General features: G+C 39.0%; 1 protein-coding gene across 1 annotated transcript in view; it reads left to right on the plus strand.

The window, feature by feature from the left end:
• LOC113609402 (collagen alpha-6(VI) chain) overlaps positions 1-18823 on the plus strand; it is a 110059-nt gene extending 91236 nt beyond the window's left edge. The window contains exons 34-36 of the mRNA XM_027086597.1: positions 600-1271; positions 3909-4002; positions 18328-18823. Coding sequence (XP_026942398.1) covers positions 600-1271; positions 3909-4002; positions 18328-18544 — 983 coding nt within the window. The 3' untranslated portion in view covers positions 18545-18823. The remainder of the gene's footprint in view (positions 1-599; positions 1272-3908; positions 4003-18327) is intronic.
• Positions 18824-20454: the final 1631 nt, after the last annotated feature.

A 20454-nucleotide genomic window follows, 5' to 3' on the forward strand; every position in this document is an offset into this window, starting at 1 on the left:
AAACACATACTGAGCTTTCAACTAATAGGTACTTTGAACATAAGACATGAGCGGTAGTTTTGTCCTTAATGTCTCTACATAGATAGAGTTATAAACTTTTATTTAAATTGAAATAAAAGATGCATTGCTTTTTTCACTCTTACTTTTTAAGCAGATTACTTTTCATAGTAAAGCAGTGTGTGTGGGATGATAGAGGCCATTGGTTTAACCTGTATATTGTCAGTTAGAGAGATCATTAGTTTCTATGTCATGATATAGTATATCATGTACAATCATGAGATGAATTGTCCACTTCAATCTTTATAAACTTAAAGCAGAGCCAAGATGAAACCTCTGTTGAAAGCAACCTAATTTTAAAAAGTCAGATAATATTAGTGAATGGAACTCAAGACACGGGCTGTGTATAAAAATCTGTATTTTGGGGATCAAAATGCAAACCACGTACTAGGAAATCTTCCTGTTGCTGACCTCAAAATCATTTAGTTACTACTTTAACATCAAAGATTATGCAGCTTCCAAATGTCGAAATGTTTGAGATGCTATCTCTTCCTTTTCTGTTCGTTTCTGTTTAGTAACCCTAAGTGACTTTTGGTCTGCAGATGTCTGCAAGCCGGATGCTTCTTGCGACAAAGCCAGACCACCAGCTGTGCAATCTTACATGGACGCTGCTTTCCTTCTGGATGGCTCCCGGCACGTGGGAAGTGCAGAATTTGAAGACATAAGAGGCTTCCTGGGAGCACTGTTAGATCACTTTGACATCACCCCAGAGCCTGAGACCTCTGTCACTGGAGACCGGGTGGCCCTATTAAGCCATGCTCCCCCCCACTTCCTACCCAACACTCAGAGGAGTCCCGTTAGAAGTGAATTCAACCTTACCACCTACAAGAGTAAACGCCTTATGAAGAGGCACGTGGAAGAATCAGTTCAGCAGCTCAATGGAGATGCTTTTATTGGTCATGCCTTACAGTGGACTCTGAACAATGTCTTCTTGAGTATACCCAATCTGAGAAGAAATAAAGTCATCTTTGTGATATCTGCTGGGGAAACCAGTCACTTGGATAGGGAAACCTTAAAGAAAGAATCCTTGAGAGCCAAGTGTCAAGGTTATGCCTTATTTGTGTTTTCCCTTGGCCCTTCTTGGAACGACCAGGAACTGGAAGATCTAGCCAGCTACCCTTTGGATCACCACTTGGTCCAGCTTGGCCGAATTCATAAGCCTGACCACAGATATGGTGTGAAGTTTGTGAAGGCCTTTATAAGCTCAGTCAGGCGTAAGTCATAAAATCTGTTCTTTCTTGCACATTAAGAGTATTCTTGGTACTCCCCAAAGAAGGGTTGATGAGTTGACATGGATTCTTGGAAACCTCTGTCTTCAAGGGCACTGCAGGCTCAGCAAGGAAAATATGTAATTATGGATGTGGAGGGAGAAAGCCTCTGATTTCTAAGCATTGAATTTTCTGGCTAATCTTTTTTATGCTTCTGGTTCCTATGGAGAAACAATCATAACAAGCAGTTGCTCGCAGTCTATATGGAGCAGCACAGTCTGGGGGTGTGAAGTCACAGCCTGGACTGTTAGCTACAAAGTAGAAACCCTTGGCATGTAACATTATCACGCTGCCCTTCGATGGAAAGTTTGACTGGTTAACACCCCAAAAGAGAGAGCCAGAGAAAAATTCAACAATCCTTGGCTTTGCTTTTACAAGTTCCAAAGGCAGAGTTTGAAGTATTAGGAGATACCATTTTACCTGTCAGAATAAAAAATACAGCCCTGCAAAACTTTCTTAGCTTTGTTAATGAGTTTTTATGATGCCAGTATTAGTGTAACTGGTGCCCATGAAAAAGAAACGTGGGCTGTATTTCTTGGAGTGAGCTTGTCTTGAAAGTATGCAATTCATTTTGAATGCAACAGGATGGATTAAGAGAAGCTATGTCCTGATATGACTCTGGAGGTTGAAGAAAAGCACTGTCAGACTTCTGATCATTTTTGTGGTGAATTTACTTTTGGAGTACAGATAAAGGAAAGTGAACACACAGGCTAAAGGGCACCCAGTGTAGCTTAAGGAAAATTCTGACGGTGTCTCAAACTTGTCACTGACATTCATGGTGAGACCAGTGAAGGCTGCAAAGACACTGACTAGTCAGGGTCAGTGAGGTCTGAGGAGCCTTGGGAAATGGTCGGCAGGGCTAATGTCATGTCCTCTCGTCCTCTGCTACTCTAGGTGTGAGTCTAGGACCAACATCCCAGCATCACCTGGGAGCTTGTGAAAAATGCAGAATCACAGGCCCTGCCCCAGACATTTTGTTCCAGAATCTGCATTTTATCAAGATCCCCATGTGATTCATATGTACATTATAGTTTGAGAGACACTGGTACAGGAGCAGTTGCTCCCAGAATGAAATTTGTGTGGATGGGTTCTGGAATAGGATCCAGAAAGAGGAGCTGGAAAAAAATAAGGGAAAAAATAAATGAAGGCCAGGGGTCATTCTGAAAAAAGAAATCACAAGGCATTTGTAAGGGTGAAACAAAAGAACACCTTGAAAGACTCAGCAACTTGTAAAGAAACACTCCTTATGAGGCAGAAAGTTGAAAGGAAGTTAAGATGGAATTTCCTTCCCCAGCTCAGCAAAATTCTTAATGGTGTTTCATGGTAACTAGTCAAACTGTATGATTAGATAAATGACACCGACCCCCATCACCCAGGGAAAGGGGAAGAGATGTTTTAAGAAGAATTACTTGGGGTTTAAAGTTTTCTAAAACTTTAAGTATCTAGAAATCTCCAATCTTTAAACGATAGCTGTAAAAGTACAAAAAGTTGAAAAGATTTTAACATAATCATATTCAATCCTACATGCTCCATTCAATAGCAGGCCCCCAGACCCACACTCACCCCTCAACATTAACATGTATGTATTAGGTACCTACTCTGAACCACTCACTGTTGATTTATGGGGTATCAAGGAGGGACCAAAACAGATGTGGTCCTCACCCTCCTAGGCATCCCAGTCCAGCTCCCTCTCTAAGTGACTCTTTTATCACACTGCTGTGACAGAATTGGCTATCAGACACAGTTCACATCAGAATCGACAAATTTTCTATGCAAAACTACTGACTGACAACCTTAGAGTTAAGACAGATAATTAAAAATCAGATATACATAAAGGAAACATCACAGTCTTGGCCATTCAGTCTAGAAACACACAGCCCAGTCTACAATAGCAGCTCAGAAGGTAGTGCTGGATCACAGCCCAGGACCAACTTGCTACTTAGACGACCTGAGACCATCAGGAAGAGATTTAATTGTGTTTAACACACAATTAAATTAAGTGTTTCATGGAAATAATAATGCATTTTTTAAAGTTTCTCATCAAAAAATGTTTTTTTTAATGTTTAAATGGTGTGGGAAGAGGCATGCTTTCATATATTATAAAAAATTAATATACTTCAGATGAAATGAATTATAATGAATTAAACCCAAGATGGCACTGTGGTTACTGTTGTTGTTATTGATATGGAGACCATAAAGGAAATATCCTTTTCCCTTTGCATTTTAATATTCCAAAGGAGCAAGTAAAAAATAACTATTCTGATTAGTTCATGTCAGAGACCAGACTGTTAGGATGGGCTTGTGATTTCTCTTCTAATGTTTGATGGACTTTAGCAGCTAAGGGCACCTTATTGAAAAGTAAGTTGACTTTTCCACTTATAAATTTGACAGTCATGCATTTTCTAAACCCAATTTTAGAGACCACCCTGAGAAATCTGCTTTCATCTCATATGGCCACCTTAGTTGGTGTCTTCCTTTGATGGATGTTGAAAACTGTGAAGGGACACTTTGCATGCAGAGCAGCTTGCTGTAATGTTAATTGCTGTGAATAAGAGTCCCCTCACAGATTTCTTTTCTTCCTAGGTGCAATCAACAAATATCCACCAATAAACATCAAAGAAAAGTGCTACAGACTCAGCTCTGCAGATCTGCAGCAGCCCACGCGCCAGTTGCAAAGGTATTACCTGCTTGGTATTACTTGATAAATGAATGTGTCCCCTTCCTCCTCCTCCTTTTCTCCTTCTTTACCCTATTTGGACAAAATCTACCACTACATGATAATAAAATATAATTTGAGGGAACGAGAGATAATAAAAAAATGACCAGGTTGATCTGAAAACAATCAAATAAGAGTTTTTTAAAATAGAAAAATCTAATTGTTGAACTAAAACAACCAATGGGACACCCCAGTGGCAATGAGCAGACCTGATAACCAGATCTTGGTTTCTAAGTATCATTCCCCACTAAAAGGAACCAGGTTTCTTGGAGAAATAACTAATCCTAACCTGTAACAGGGAAAGTACAATGTGAGCCTGGAACATTTGTTATGCCAGAAAGAAAGAACGTAGCAAAAACTGTCATGTCAAAAGGACAAAGGAGTTGTCTTGAAAGGGTTCCCACTGGCCCAATTTTGAACAATTTGAACATCAGAAAGACTAATGATAGTAATGGATTACAACACTGAATTTTAAAAATCCACAAGTCTGGGCTTCCCTGGTGGTGCAGTGGTTGAGAGTCCGCCTGCCAATGCAGGGGACACGGGTTCGTGCCCCAGTCCAGGAAGATCCCACATGCCGTGGAGCGGCTGGGCCCATGAGCCATGGCCACTGAGCCTGAACGTCTGGAGCCTGTGCTCTGCAACGGGAGAGGCCACAACAGTGAGAGGACCGCGTACCACACACACACAAAAAAAATCCACAAGTCTATCTAGAGACCCAAAAAGAGAGAAGGGGAGGAAAGTTTCTTTTTTATAGAAGTATGCTAGCTAATAAATATAGAAAAAGTGGTAGAATTAGAAAATTATCAATTTGTAATCCTTATTGTAATAACTGAGTCAGGCAAGGATCAAGGAATGCTAAAACCAGTGGGTGACAAGTTGGGGGGCAGGCTATTTACAGTCCCACAGAACCCCTCACATATTTATTAATGACAGAGGGGAAATGTGCCTTTACATGGTGAGGTCTGGCCCTACCCACTGTAACCAGGATCTGACACTATGTGTCTCATGAGGGAGGCAGGGGGAGATACAGTATCACCCATGTGGGACTCTGGCTGGAGATGTTTGACCCAAGTCTAATAATGAGGAAACCATTGGACAATTCCAAAATATGGGATGTTCTTCAGAACAGTCGGCCTATATTCTCCCTAGGTTTCAATGTCTTGAACAGCAGAGGGACGTGAGGTAGTGTCCTAGAATTGGAGAAACTATAGAGACATAACAGCCAAATGTAGTGGTGTGAACCTTGACTGGATCCTAGATTAGAAAAAAAAGCTTATATTAATGACATTTGGGGGATAATTGGGGAAATTTGAGTATGAACAATATGTTGGGTAATATTATTGATTCATGTGAATTTCCTTATGTGTGGTAATAGTATCATGTTTGTGTAATAGAATGTCTTTTTTCTTGAGAGAGGTATGCTGAAGTATTTAAGAGTAACATGCATGGTGGCTGCAACCTACTTTCAGATGGTTTCCTAAAAGGAAGTAAAGTGTGTGTATATGCATATATAAGTATATATGTGTATATGCATATATATGTATATATGTGTGTATATAGATATATAGATATATATATGTATATATGTGTACACTCACACAGAGTAGCAAGATGGTAACAGGTGAAGAACCATCTAGATCAGGGGTCCCTAACCCCTGGGCCAAGGACCAGCACCTGTTAGGAACAGGGCTGCACAGCAGGAGGTGAGCAGCGGGAGAGCCAGCGAAGCTTCATCTGCTGCTCCCCATTGCTTGCATTACCACCTGAACCATTCTCCCACACACCCCGTCCATGGAAAAATTGTCTTCCACAAAACCAGTCCCTGGTGAAAGGCTGGGGACCACTGATCTAGATGAAAGATATACCAGTATTTATTCATGGTTTTCTGATCTTTATAATATTCTGTGAATTTGACAATTTTCAAAGTAAAAAGATAACTTGTAAAATTCAGTGGATGGATTAAACAGAGCAATAGACACATCTGAAGAGAAGCATAATGAACTGGAAAAATAAAGCTGAAGAAATTACTCAGAATGCAAAGAAGATAAATAAATATAAGAAGTTTAGAGACAGAACAGATTGGAAAGATCTAACCTATAGCTAAGTGGAATTCTAGAAAGATGAAATAGAAATAACAAATCAGAGACAGTATTCAAAGACATAAAGGGAAGATCATTTTCAAGAACTTATTAGAGACATGAATTAAAAGATGAAGAAAAGACAAGGTATAACAGTCAGGATAAATAGAAAGAAACAGCAGTTGGAATGGTGTAGGGGAATGCAGAACACCAGGATGAAGAAAACTTAAAAGCAGCCAGAAATAAAGAGTAGGACATCTGCAGAGAAACTATAATTAGGCTGGCAGCTGAATAATCAGTAGCAGTAGTAGAAGCCACAAAACTATTGAGAACATTTTAAATAGTGGAGAAAAAAATTTGCCAACTTAGAAAAACTGTCTTTCAAAAATGATGAGGGTTTCCCTGGTGGTGCAGCGGTTAAGAATCTGCCTACCAATGCAGGGCACACAGGTTCGAGCCCTGGTCCAGGAAGATCCCACATGCCGTGGAGAAACTAAGCCCACACACCACTACTGAGCCCATGCACCACAACTACTGAAGCCCTTGCACCTAGAGCCCGTGCGCTGCAATAAGAGAAGCCACCGCAATGAGAAGCCTGCACACCACAACGAAGAGTAGCCCCAGCTCACTGCAACTAAAGAAAGCCTGCATGCAGCAACAAAGACCCAATGCAGCCAAAAATAAATAAATAAATTTATAAAAAATAAAAATGGTGAAACAAAGACAATTTAGAAAGACAAAAACAATAGTTCATCACAAAAAGACCTTTGCTAAAGGAACTTCTAAAGTATGTACTTCAGGGACTTCCCTGGTGGTCTAGTGGTTAAGAATTGCCTTCCAATGCAGAGGACATGGGTTAGATCCCTGGTAGGGGAACTAAGATCCCACAGGCCACGGGGCAACTAAGCCCACACACTGCAACTACTGAGCCCACGCACTCTGGAGCCCGTGCACCACAACTAGAGAGAAGCCCAGGCGCCACAGCGAAGGTCCCACATGCCGCAACTAAGACCCAACGCAGCCTAATTAATTAATTGATTTTTAAAAAGACTCTGCACTCCTAATGCAGGGGGCCCAGGTTAAAAAAAAAAAAAGTACTTTAAGGAAAATAAAGACCACAGAAGGAAGGACTGTGATGCAAGAATAGTAGATGATAAAAAAATTGTCAATATTTAGGTAAATCTAAATAAGTGTTGTACTTTTAAATTATAGTCATATCAAATTTGTAGGGTTACCAAAAAGCTGTACTTGTTTAAAAAGCTATGAATATAAAACATTTGGCCCTTGGTGGCTTTAACAGAAAAAACAAGTTGTACTAAGACTATAAATATAAGTATTAATAAATATTAATTATTTAAACATGAGAAAAGACAGTGAACAATAAAATTATCTTTTGTTATTAAAAAATGAAGCCTTGAGTTTTAAAGGGAAAAAAGACAGCATTGAAAAAAGGGGCAATAATATGTCATGGGAAATGAATGGACTTAAAGTGTTCTAGGAATTTGTGTTGTTTGGGCTGGTGGTTAGGCTGTTGAAGACTCTTTTAAAAATACATTAAGAACATACATATCGATAACTACCTTAAATGTAAATGGATTAAATGATCTAACCAAAAGACACAGACTGGCTGAATGGATACAAAAACAAGACCTGTATACATGCTGTCTACAAGAGATGCACTTCAGACCTAGGGACACATACAGACTGAAAGTGAGGGGATGGAAAAGATATTCATGAAAATGGAAATCAAAAGAAGGCTGGAGTGGCAATTTTCATGAGACAAAATAGACTTTAAAATAAAGACTATTAAAAGAGACAAAGAAGGACTCTACATAATAATCAAGGGATCGATCCAAGAAGAATATATAACAATTGTAAATATTTACGCACCCAACATAAGAGCACCTCAACACATAAGGCAAATGCAAACAGCCATAAAAGGGGAAATCGACAGTAACACAATCATACTAGGGGACATTAACACCCCATTTTCACCAATGGACAGATCCTCCAAAATGAAATATATAAGGAAACACAAGCTTTAAATGACACATTAAACAAGTGGACTTAATTGACATTTACAGGACATTCCATCCAAAAACAATAGAATACACTTTCTTCTCAAGTGCTCATGGAACATTGACCAGGATAGATCATATCTTGGGTCACAAGTCAAGCCTTGGTAAATTTAAGAAAATTGAAATCGTATCAAGTATCTTTTTTGACCACAATTCTATGAGACTAGATATCAGTTACAGGAAAAATTCTGTAAAAAATACAAACACATGGAGGCTAAACAGTACACTACTAAATAACCAAGAGATCACTGAAGAAATGAAAGAGGAAATCAAAAAATACCAGAAACAAATGACAATGAAAACACAGCAACCGAAAACCTATGGGATGCAGCAAAAGCAGTTCTAAGAGGGAAGTACAGCAATACAAGCCTACCCAAGAAACAAGAAACATATCAAATAAACAACCTAACCTTACATCTAAAACAATTAGAGAAAGAAGGACAAAAAACCCCAAACTTAGCAGAAGGAAAGAAATCATAAAGATCAGATCAGAAATAACTGAAAAAGAAATGAAGGAAACAATAGCAAAGATTAATAAAACTAAAAGCTGGTTCTTTGAGAAGATAAATAAAATTGATAAACCATTAGCCAGACTGATCAAAAAAAAAAAAGGGAGAAGAATCAAACCAATAGAATTAGAAATAACAAAGGAGAAGTAACAACTGACACTGCAGAAATACAAAGGGGCATGAGAGATTACTATAAGCAACTATATGCCAATAAAATGGACAATTTGGAAGAAATGGAAAAATTCTTAGAAAAGCACAATCTTCCGGGACTGAACCAGGAAGAAATAGAAAATATAAACAGACCAATCACAAGCAGTGAAATTAAAACTGTGATTAAAAATCATCCAACAAGCAAAAGCCCAGGACCAAATGACTTCACAGGTGAACTCTATCAAACATTTAGAGAAGAGCTAACACCTATCCTTCTCAAACTCTTCCAAAATATAGCAGAGGGAGGAATTCTCCCAAACTCATTCTAGGAGGCCACCATCACCCTGATACCAAAATCAGACCAAGATGCCACAAAGAAAGAAAACTACAGGCCGATATCACTGATGAACATAGACACAAAAATCCTCAACAAAATACTGGCAAACAGAATCCAACAGCACATTAAAAGGATCATACACCATGATCAGGTCTGGTTTATCATCCCAGGAATATAAGGATTCTTCAATATATGAAAATCAATCAATGTGATACACCATATTAACAAACTGAAGGTGAAAAAACATATGATCATCTCAATAGATGCAGAAAAAGCTTTTGACAAAATTCAACATCCATTTATGATTAAAAACTCTCCAGAAAGCAGGCATAGAGGGAAGCTACCTCAACATAATAAAGGCCATATATGACAAACCCACAGCCAACATCATTCTCAATGGTGGAAACTGAAACCAATTCCTCTAATATCAGGAACAAGACAAGGTTGCCCACTCTCACCACTCTTATTCAACATAGTTTTGGAAGTTTTAGCCACAGCAATCAGAGAAGAAAAAGAAACAAAAGGAATCCAAATCCGAAAAGAAGAAGTAAAGCTGTCACTGTTTGCAGATGACATGATACTGTACATAGAGAATCCTAAAGACACTACAAGAAAACTACTAGAGCTAATCAATGAATTTGGTAAAATAGCAGGATACAAAATTAATGCACAGAAATCTCTTGCATTCCTATACACTAATGATGAACAATCTGAAAGAGAAATTAAGGAAACACTCCCATTTACCACTGCAACAAAAAGAATAAAATACCTAGGAATAAACCTACCTAAGGACACAAAAGACCTGTATGGAGAAAACTATAAGACACTGATGAAAGAAATTAAAGATGATACAAACAGATGGAGAGATATACCATGTTCTTGGATTGGAAGAATCAATATTGTGAAAATGACTATACTACCCCGAGCAACCTACAGATTCAATGCAATCCCTATCAAAGTACCAATGGCATTTTCCACAGAACTAAAACAAAAAATTTCACAAGTTGTATGGAAACACAAAAGACCCCGAATAGAAAAAGCAATCTTGAGAAAGAAAAACGGAGGTGGAGGAATCAGGTTCCCAGACTTCAGACTATTATACAGAGCTAAAGTAATCAAGACAGCATGGTACGGGCACAAAAACAGAAATATAGATCAATGGAACAGGATAAAAGCACAGAGATAAACCCATGCACATATGGTCACCTTATCTTTGATAAAGGAGGCAAAGATATACAATGGAGAAAAGACAGCCTCTTCAATAAGTTGTGCTGGGAAAACTGGACAGCTACATGTAAAAGAATGAAGTTTGAACACTCCCTAACACCATAACAAAAATAAACTCAAAATGGATTAAAGACCTAAATGTAAGGCCAGACACTATAAAACTCTTAAAGGAAAACATAGGCAGAACACTCTATGACATAAATCACAGCAAGATCCTTTTTGACCCATCTCCTAGAGTAACTGAAATAAAAACAAAAATAAACAAATGGGACCTAATGAAACTTAAAAGCTTTTGCACAGCAAAGAAAAACATAAACAAGGTGAAAAGACAACCCTCAGAATGGGAGAAAACATTTGCAAATGAAGCAACTGACAAAGGACTAATCTCCAAAATTTACAAGCAGCTCATGCAGCTCAATATCAGAAAAACAAAAAACCCAAACCCAAAATGGGCAGAAGACCTAAATAGACATTTCTCCAAAGAAGATATACAGATTGACAACAAACACATGAAAGGATGCTCAACATCACTAATCTTTAGAGAAATGCAAATCAAAACTACAATGAGGTGTCACCTCACACCAGACAGAATGGCCATCATCAAAAAGTCTACAAACAATAAATGCTGGAGAGGGTGTGGAGAAAAGGGAACCCGCTTGCACTGTTGGTGGGAATGTAAATTGATACAGCCACTATGGAGAACATTATGGAGGTTCCTCAAAAAACTAAAAATAGAACTACCATATGACTAGCAATACCACTACTGGGCATATACCCTGAGAAAACCATAATTCAAAAAGAGTCATGCACCACAATGTTCATTGCAGCTCTACTTACAATAGCCAGACATGGAAGCAACCTAAGTGTCCATCAACAGATGAATGGATAAAGAAGATGAGGCACAGATATACAATGGAATATTACTCAGCCATAAAAAGAAACAAAATTAAGTTATTTGTAGTGAGGTGGATGGACCTAGAGTCTGTCATACAGAGTGAAGTAAGTCAGAAAGGGAAAAACAAATACCGTATGCTAACACATATATATGGAATCTAAGAAAAAAAAAAAAAAAGGTCATGAAGAACCTAGGGGTAAGACGGGAATAAAGACACAGAGCTACTAGAGAATGGACTTGAGGATATGGGGAGGGGGAAGAGTAAGCTGGGACAAAGTGAGAGAGTGGCATAGACATATATACACTACCAAACGTAAAATAGATAGCTAGTGGGAAGCAGCCGCATAGCACAGGGAGATCAGCTCGGTGCTTTGTGACCACCCAGAGGGGTGGGTTAGGGAGGGTTGAAGGGAGACGCAAGAGGGAAGAGATGTGGCGATATATGTATATGTATAACTGATTCTCTTTGCTATAAAGCAGAAACGAACACACCATTGTAAAGCAATTATACTCCAATATAGATGTTAAAAAAATACATTAAACTTTGGGGGGCACACATGAAAAAAATAAAAAGTAGCTAACTACCCGAAATGTAGTAAGGGAAAATGGAATAAAAGCAAACAACAACGTAATATTTTTTAAATAAAAAAGCAAGAAAGGAAAAAAAGGACAAGTGATAGGCACAAAGTAAGACAGCAGAATCCAATCCACTTCTATATATCAGTAATTATAACAAAAATGTACAGACTAAGCGTGCCAGTTCCAGTTAGAGAGTGACGGATTTAAGAAAACCAAATAAAATCCAGGTATAACTGTTTTCAAGAGACACAGCTACAAAATGAGGACATGGAAAAGTTGAAAGTAAAATCATGGGAAAAAAGTATAACAGGCAAATATTTTAAAAAGAAAACTGGAAAGCTATATTAATATCAGATAAAATACACCTAAATTTTTTTTTATTTTATTGAAGTATAGTTGATTTACAATGTTGTATTAGTTTCTAAGTGAAGTGAGTCCTATAAAATATGCTCTTAAACAAAACCATTTTGTAGAGATAAAGCGGTCAGCACATGATGATAGGTGTCTAATTCATGAAGAAGATACAACAATTCTAAATTTATAAAAGGGTCATAAAATAATTTTGAAATATACAATGTGGAAATTGAAAAGGGAGAAATTGGCATTAAAATATCATCAGAGGGCTTCCCTGGTGGCGCAGTGGTTGAGAGTCCCCCTGCCGATGTGGGGGACACAGGTTCGTGCCCCGGTCTGGGAAGATCCCCTATGCCGCGGAGCGGCTGGGCCCATGAGCCATGGCCGCTGATCCTGCGCGTCCGGACCCTGTGCTCCGCAACGGGAGAGGCCACAACAGTGAGAGGCCCGCGTACTGCCAAAAAAAAAAAAAAAAAAAAAAAAATCATCAGAGTTGGAGATTTCGCTACATCAGTTTGAATACTGTTAGGTCAAGCAGACAAAAATTAAAGATATGAAGATTTAATCATAAGTAACAAGCTTGATTTAATAGACTCGTATAGAATCCTGCACAGAAGAATGAGACATTCTTCTGAACACACGGAACGTTAACAACTGTTGCATCAGCGTGGAGGGTGTACAGGGGTTCATTGTGCAGTTTTTAGCTTATAAATCAAGTGTCAACAAATTTCTAAGAACTGGCTTCATACAGTCCAATTGATCACAGTGCAATTAAGTTAGAAATTAATACAAACAATATTTTTTAAGCCCATATGTTTTTTAATCAAAATCACATTTCTAAATAACTAATGAGACAAAAATCATAGTGAAAACTTAAAAATACTTAGAACTGTATAATAATCAAAATATTACATGCCAAAACTTGTGGGATGCTTCAGAATTCATAGTTTAGGAAAGTTTATAGTTTTATTTCTTATGTTAGGGAAATTTTTTTAATTGGCATACAATGTTATATTAGTTTCAAGTGTACAACATAGTGAGTCAACATTTATATACATTACTAGATGATCACCATAAGTCTAGTTACCATCTGTCCCCATTTAAAATTGTTACACTGTTACTGACTATATTCCCTATTCTATATATTTCATCCCCGTGACTTATTTATTTTATAACTGGAAGTGTGCGCCTCTTAATCCCCTTCACCTGTTTCGCCCATCCTCCCTTCCCTTCCTCTCTAGCAACCACCAGTTTGTTCTCTGTATCAAGGAATCTGTTTCTGCAGGTTTTGTTTGTTATTTTAGATTCCACATATAAATGAAATCATACAGTGTTTGCCTGACATATTTCACTTAGCATAATACCCTCTAGGTCCATCCATATTATAAATAGCATTATTTCATTCTTTTTTGTGGCTGAGTAGTATTCCATTGTGTCTATATACACCACATCTTCTTTATCCATTCATCTGTCGATGGATACATAGTTTGCTTCTATATCTTGGTTATTGTGAATTTTGCTGCAATGAACATAGGGGTGCTTATATCTTTTCAAATTAGTGTTTTCATTTTCTTCAGGCAAATACCCAGAAGTGGAATTGCTGGATCATATAGCAGTTCTATTTTTAATTTTTTGAGGAACCTCCATAGTGTTTTCCATAGTACATTAGGGAAATTTTTTAAACTCTAAAAGCTAATGAGCTAAACATTGCTCTTAAGGTGTAATAGAAAAAATATATATACTAAAATTTTTTAAATACTTCAATAAAAAAATACAATTAAAAAAACAGAAATTAACACAATATTGTAAATTAACTATACTTCAATTTTTTTTAAGATGTAAAAACTGCTTTTTAATTTAAAAAAATAAATAAATATTTTAAAGCAATGTTATAGAAAAAAATAGCATATACCCAAAGAATGGAATGAGTAGAATTTACTTTTTAAAATATCTTAATTAAAAAAAATTTATCAGCAACAAAGGCAGAAGTTATTTTAAAATAATAATATACATATATATCATAGCCTTTGCATGTATGAATATTACTTATTTTTCAATTAAAAATAATTGAAATCAGTTAGGAGAGTGGGGTTTTTTGGTGGTTGTTTGTTTCAGCGTAAATCATGCTAACACATGCATACGTGCCCCACATCTGACTGAAATCAGAGTGCCCCAGCCCCTGAGAATCACACTTAGACAGATGCTTCTGACAGTGTGGCTCCTCCTACTGTGCAGTGTGTGCATTCCTGTGTGGTGATGGGGCCCAAGGCCCTCCCCCTGGCCCGGAAGCCCCAGCTTCAGAAGCTCCGAGAAGCCTCTCACCTTGCTGGGAAGCAGGGGAACTGTCCAGCAGCAAATGCTTCTGAAGTCAGGTCTAAACCGGCCTGTGCGGTCAGTCCAGGAGGAGCAGGGCTCCCCCTGCTGCAGGTGTCTGGTAGCGTGGAAAGAGGCTTCGAATTTGCACGTGGATCAGGCTCCACATATTATAGATAATTGCAAGGGCAGGTGCGGGAGCCAGCCTATACAAATTAAAGACTTTTTTGGAAACCATTCCCACCCTGTGTTTCTTGCCGCTTCTGCACATTGCCCTAAGATACACTGGAGGCTCAGATTCTCCCACATACCTGGAATGGTGAAATGTCAGGAAATGCTGGGGCATAAGGAATTGAGTCATGAAATCCACACTGCCATCAATGACTCCCTGACCATGTGTTAGGCTGGGACTCCCCAGGCCTTCTCTAAGTAACCAAAGACTATAATAAAAGGTAACAAGCACACAGCTTCTTCTGAAACTGCCTGCCTGAGCTCTTCAACAGAAGGGATGCAGAGGCAAGAGGCCTGGACATAGGATGACTTGCCACGTAAGAATTAGATCATTCTGCTGTCAGATTCTGAGATATACAGGTAAAAGCTTGTTCTTCTCTGGTAAAAGACACTGAACCAAACCACAAGCAAGAGACACGCCCACGAAGGAGAGATTGCAGGGCAGCCTCTATGTAAGCACTTAGATCCACTCAGAGACAGTGAAAGACTGAAAGCCACCTGCCTATTCATCCAGGCAGATAAGCACTCGTGCCAGACTTGAAAGCGATGACAGGCCAGAACCGGAACAATTGAATTGTAAAAATGGACACAGTCGCCAGTGCCATATGAATATACATCTGTTGTAATTCTGCTTTCCAAAGTGTGTTTTCTAGACACACAAAAATGTATATTAAGGTAAAAAGAATTCTCGAAATAAAAGTAATCTTGTCCACATTTTCCACTCCAGTGCATCCAGTCAACTAATAAATGCAGCTGGGCTGACTCCTGGTTATCTGCATGGTTGAAGGAATCTGTGATCACAGAGGATTGAAATCTACAATTAGTTCCACCCACCACATTTTACCGAGTTGCCACATCTTTCTTTCTAGAAGCTTTACTGGTGCTGGGCACACGTTGCAAAATGAATGGACGGTATTTCACTACTGTTTCTTTATCTTGATTACGTATTGTCGAAGTTACCCATCAGCAAAGAAGTATCTGAACAATATAGAATGGGAGAAAGAAAAGCAGAAAGTCTGTATGATTCCCAGAGTAATCAAATGATTCTTATCAAATGCTTCTCCAATACCAACTCCACGTATGACACAGTGGAAAAGGTGAAAATTCAGAGATGTGGTGTTTATCATGTTCAACCCTTTTAAGAATAAAAATATTTGAGGGGAAAAAATAGCAATGCAATGCTATAGAAGCAATTACCAATTTAACAACTTCTTCTTAACAAAGAGGGAGGAAGACAACAAAGTTAACTAAATTTACTATAAAAAGCAGCCAATGCAAAGGGAAAGAGAATGAGGGTGGAGGGGAGAGACCAGTATAGACAAGATAAACTCAAGCCATGGAAACAGTATGTTCCAGACCTGAAAGAATGTCCCCTCATGATCTGTGGGGCCGTAGCTTGTGCATACAGTTACAACTTTGGAGGATTTGAGTTCATAATATTTAGTCTGGAAATTAACAAGAAAATATAGAGAAGAGCAAAATGGGGGAAGGTGTAAGGAAATTGTATTTCCACTGGAATTTAGCCGTGGCCGCTGTTCTTGGTGATTGGGAGGAGTTTGTTGATCAATGTAGTGCAACTCTGGTAGCACTGACAGAAGCCCAGACATACAGTATATAAGGTGTGGAGTCCTCAGGGTCTGTGTGACGTGAATGCTAGGCTTCTCGGTTGGTTTGATGTCTCCCTTACCCTCAGCTCTCATTATACACGAAAGAAGAATATGCAGTGAGTGTTTGTGAGACAGAGACAAAGACAGAGAGAGAAAGGGGAAAGCAGAGTAACTTTAAATTCTTTTTACATCCTCTACTTACTCGTTTTCTAAATAGTGATGTTTTTGTGAGACAGATCAGATTTATAGCTGGATAAAGCAGAAAAATCCAAATGCAAAGGCATGGATCATGGTGAATATGGTGAATATGGTGAACGTTGCCACTGTCCTCCTGGTCTCAACATTTTGGAGTTCTCATGACTCTTCCCGTGACCACAATTCAGTTAGTTTCTCTTATGCCACCAGGCTCTCACTTATTCTAAAAATTTTATGAAGAGCTTATGTGCCAGGCTCCACATAGCTTCTTAACCTCTGCCCCAGGCCACCTGCCCTCCTGCGGTTCTGCACCCATACCCAGGTGCTTCTGACAGCATGACATTTATCATTTCACTTTCTTATTCCAAATATCTTGATAGGTCTCCATAGTGTCCTGGATAAAAACCTAGTTGAGTGGAAGTCACACGGGACTCTATCAGAAGAGTTGATTGTAGCCTCAGCTCTGCCTCTCCTGCAGCCTCACACTCAGTCTCCTCATCTGTAACCAGCAGACACCATGGGACTTCGATTGTCGCTCACAGCAACATTGGTGGTTTTCATCCTCATTTTACACCTGAAGAAACAAGGTTCCCTCTAGTTAAGTGATCCGCTCAGAGCTGCTCAGCTAGTAATAGAGGACCTAGAATGTAAGAATGTTCCAGGACCCAAGGCTCTTTCCACTGCCTCCCTGTGAGATGAGGTCTGAAATGGCTCCCTTTCCATGCTGTCCACTACAGTAGCCACTAGCTTTCAGCTAAATGAAACTAAAAATTTAGCTTCTTGGTCACACTAACCACGTTTCAAGTGCTCGACAGCCGCGTGTGACCAGTGGCTGCCATACTGGCCAGTGCAGATCATAGGACATTTCCATCAGTACAGAAAGTTTGATTGGACAGGCTAGGACTTCTGGTCAGCACTTAGCTTCTGATTCCCTGTCATCAGCCTGGCATTCAAGGCCTCCCAGAGTCTGACCCCAGCTTCCCTTTATTGTTGGGTTACTCTCGACTCCCATCCAAACGCCTTGTGTGCCTGCCAAACTGGGCGCTATTTCTGCGTCCCCCACTGTACCTAACACAGTGCCTTCCATAAAGCATGAACATTTGGATGGACGGATGGATGGATGGATGGATGGATGGGCGGAAGGGAGGGAAGAAGGGGCATTCATTGATGCTTTCACTAAACAAATACTTGTATCTAACATGTGCTAAGCACTCCTCTAGGTTCCTGGGGTTACTATGGTGACAAGACATGGTCTCATGACACTTTCTGTCTGGGATGGTGGAAGAGGGGGAACAAATCACAAAGTTTACAAGTAAATAAAAATCAGATAGTGATAAGTGTTAGGAAAAATGTAAGAGCATGTTGTGCTGCGTGACTGGGACTGGGAAAACTATACATCTGGTGGTCTCTAAGGAGGTACCATTTGAACCAACATCTGAATAAACAGGAGCCAACCATATGAAGTTCTGAGTGAAATATACTCCATGAAGAAGAAACTTCCCTATTAAAATTATACTTTTGCATATTTTGACAAGGTATCTTATTCATCAGCTTCTAATATACCTGTTCAGTGTAAATCCCCAATTGAATCATCTCAATAAACTTACCCTGAAGGAAGGATGCAACAAGGAATGGGTGCACAATTATTTAGGAAGACGGGTTAACATAGAATCTGTTACAGTTGAAATGGTATTTATCTTCTATGGGGTTTCTTTTCTTTCATTGTATAGCTTCCTTCCTGGACCACATAAAGCTACCCTCAAAGAAGATGTATTACAGAAGGCAAAATTCTTTCAACGTAAAAAGTATCTGTCAAGAACAGCAAGAGGCAGCAGAGATGATACTGTTCAAAATTTTACGAGAAACACATCCCATACCTTTAAAAGTGGGAAAGGAGTGATAAAAACGGCTCCCAAACAACATGATAAAGGTGCTCGAAGAGTTTAGCCTCAGGAAGCATGGTAAGACTCTGGGCTTAAATAACTAAATTCATGAACACAACGTTGGACGACTTTTACTTGGATTTCTGTCTGCATCCGAGGTCCGCTTTGGAGGACCTTGTGGCCACAGGTGGTGGGTCATCAGAGAACTTGACCCCTTGCACTCTCTGGTATTAAGATATATCTTGTCCATTTATTTGACCATTCCTGATAATTCCGAGACTGGTATGTTCAAGAACTGTTATCATTAAAAGATGGAAGAATAAAAGGAGTCTTTTGAAAAGTCTAATGGCGATGTAATTTGATTATAAATGTTATAAATGTTATAATGTGTATACGTGTATATACATGCGCCAACAGTCATGAGTTTTAAATTGTAGGTCTCCGTCCAGTCCACTTTCTATAAATCAAGCCTTCTTTCTCAGCTTAGGACTGATTAATGCTCATCTATTTAACCAAAGGTTAATGTTTTGGGAGATCCTAACATTAACCCTAGAAATTGATGCTGTTTGTATGTCGTAACTGAAAATCTGACCTTCCTCGACGACTCCATTTCAACACACCCCGGTCTCTGTCTGGACTGACTGGATCGCCAATGGGCTTGTGCGGGAAGCTTTCCTCCACCTTGTGCAGTTGTTTGTTTGCTTGGACAGGTGAGAAACAGAGGGTAATTTTTCCCAGCTCCAAATCCTCCTTAACTCACTGAGAAATTCATATTTCCCCAGAACATAAATTGTGTAGAGCCTCCTGCCTGGCCATTTTGATAGACTTTTATTCTTTCTTTCCCATTATTATTATTATTATTATTTTTACTAATCCATGTATTCTTTAGACAAGAATAGTAAAGACACAACATGTCATGGGTGAAGCTATGAGTTACCCATCAGGTAGCTCTTTAGTAAATAGTGAGCAGCAGCAAAGAGGACGGGCAGAGCTCTAAAAAGAGCTTAAATGCACAGCGAGTTTGGAAAAGATAAAGGTGTCCATGTCTTAATCTACAAATCCTTATTGGTAGGGGGGGCGGGGGCGCCAGAGATGCGAAAAGAGATCAGAGTGAAACCTGGAAAGGTCTTCAAAGTGCATCTCTGGTGGCTCTTTCTCCTCACTCCCATCCAGATTACATAACTGATTTTTAATCTTATGATAGGGCTAATGTTTTCAACAACTAGACACCAAAGAAGCAATACTTAATTTAGACATAATGGCAAATTTTAAGAGCTGGCTCCACAGTTGGTGGTAGTGGCCTGGCTGCACAGATGGCCATACTCTCCAGAAAGGGAGGGAGGCCCTGCGCGGATGCATGGGGCACAGGGTTACGGACACCAAATACCAGCAGGTATCATCTGACTTTCTTTTCTACACCTCTCTTCATAAAACCTGGGAAAGAAGAGCCATCTGCAGTGTTTTTACAAATCACTTCTGCCATCCTTACCCAGGCAACTCCATAGAAATAGCTCCCAATGTCTCCAAAGAGCAAGGAGTTAAAAGGTTGTATCCATACTCAGGTAACACAGAAGAATAAAGCACATCAGCTTTCTTCATGTATCCTAAATGGTGCTTGGGAGTTCAGGAAAAATTTGTTTCAAGTACAGGAAATTGATAAGCAATATTTAAGAGGTATTTTAATAAAAGGGATTTTTCTGGTTAACTCTGGATTAAGCAAAAATTCCTTTCTTCTGTTTATTGTTGGAAATACTTTTAAAATGTTATTTGTCTATCTTTTCAGCATTGGTAAGTAAAGTACACCAAACAAATATTTCCTTGGTGACTGAGATTATTTTAGCATTTTGGGTCATCGTTTTAGTCATTAGTAGGTGAGGGGTCTGAAGCATAGTGTAAATAGTAAGTTCCTTTTAAAAATATTAATCCCTAATATTAGCATTTTCCATGATTTACCTCTTCCTCTTAAAGGGGAAA

This window comes from Aethalodelphis obliquidens, unplaced genomic scaffold (assembly GCF_003676395.1).
Source record: "Aethalodelphis obliquidens isolate GAN/ISIS:26980383/991018 unplaced genomic scaffold, ASM367639v1 scaffold56, whole genome shotgun sequence".
In the NCBI taxonomy this organism is placed as follows: domain Eukaryota; kingdom Metazoa; phylum Chordata; class Mammalia; order Artiodactyla; family Delphinidae; genus Aethalodelphis; species Aethalodelphis obliquidens.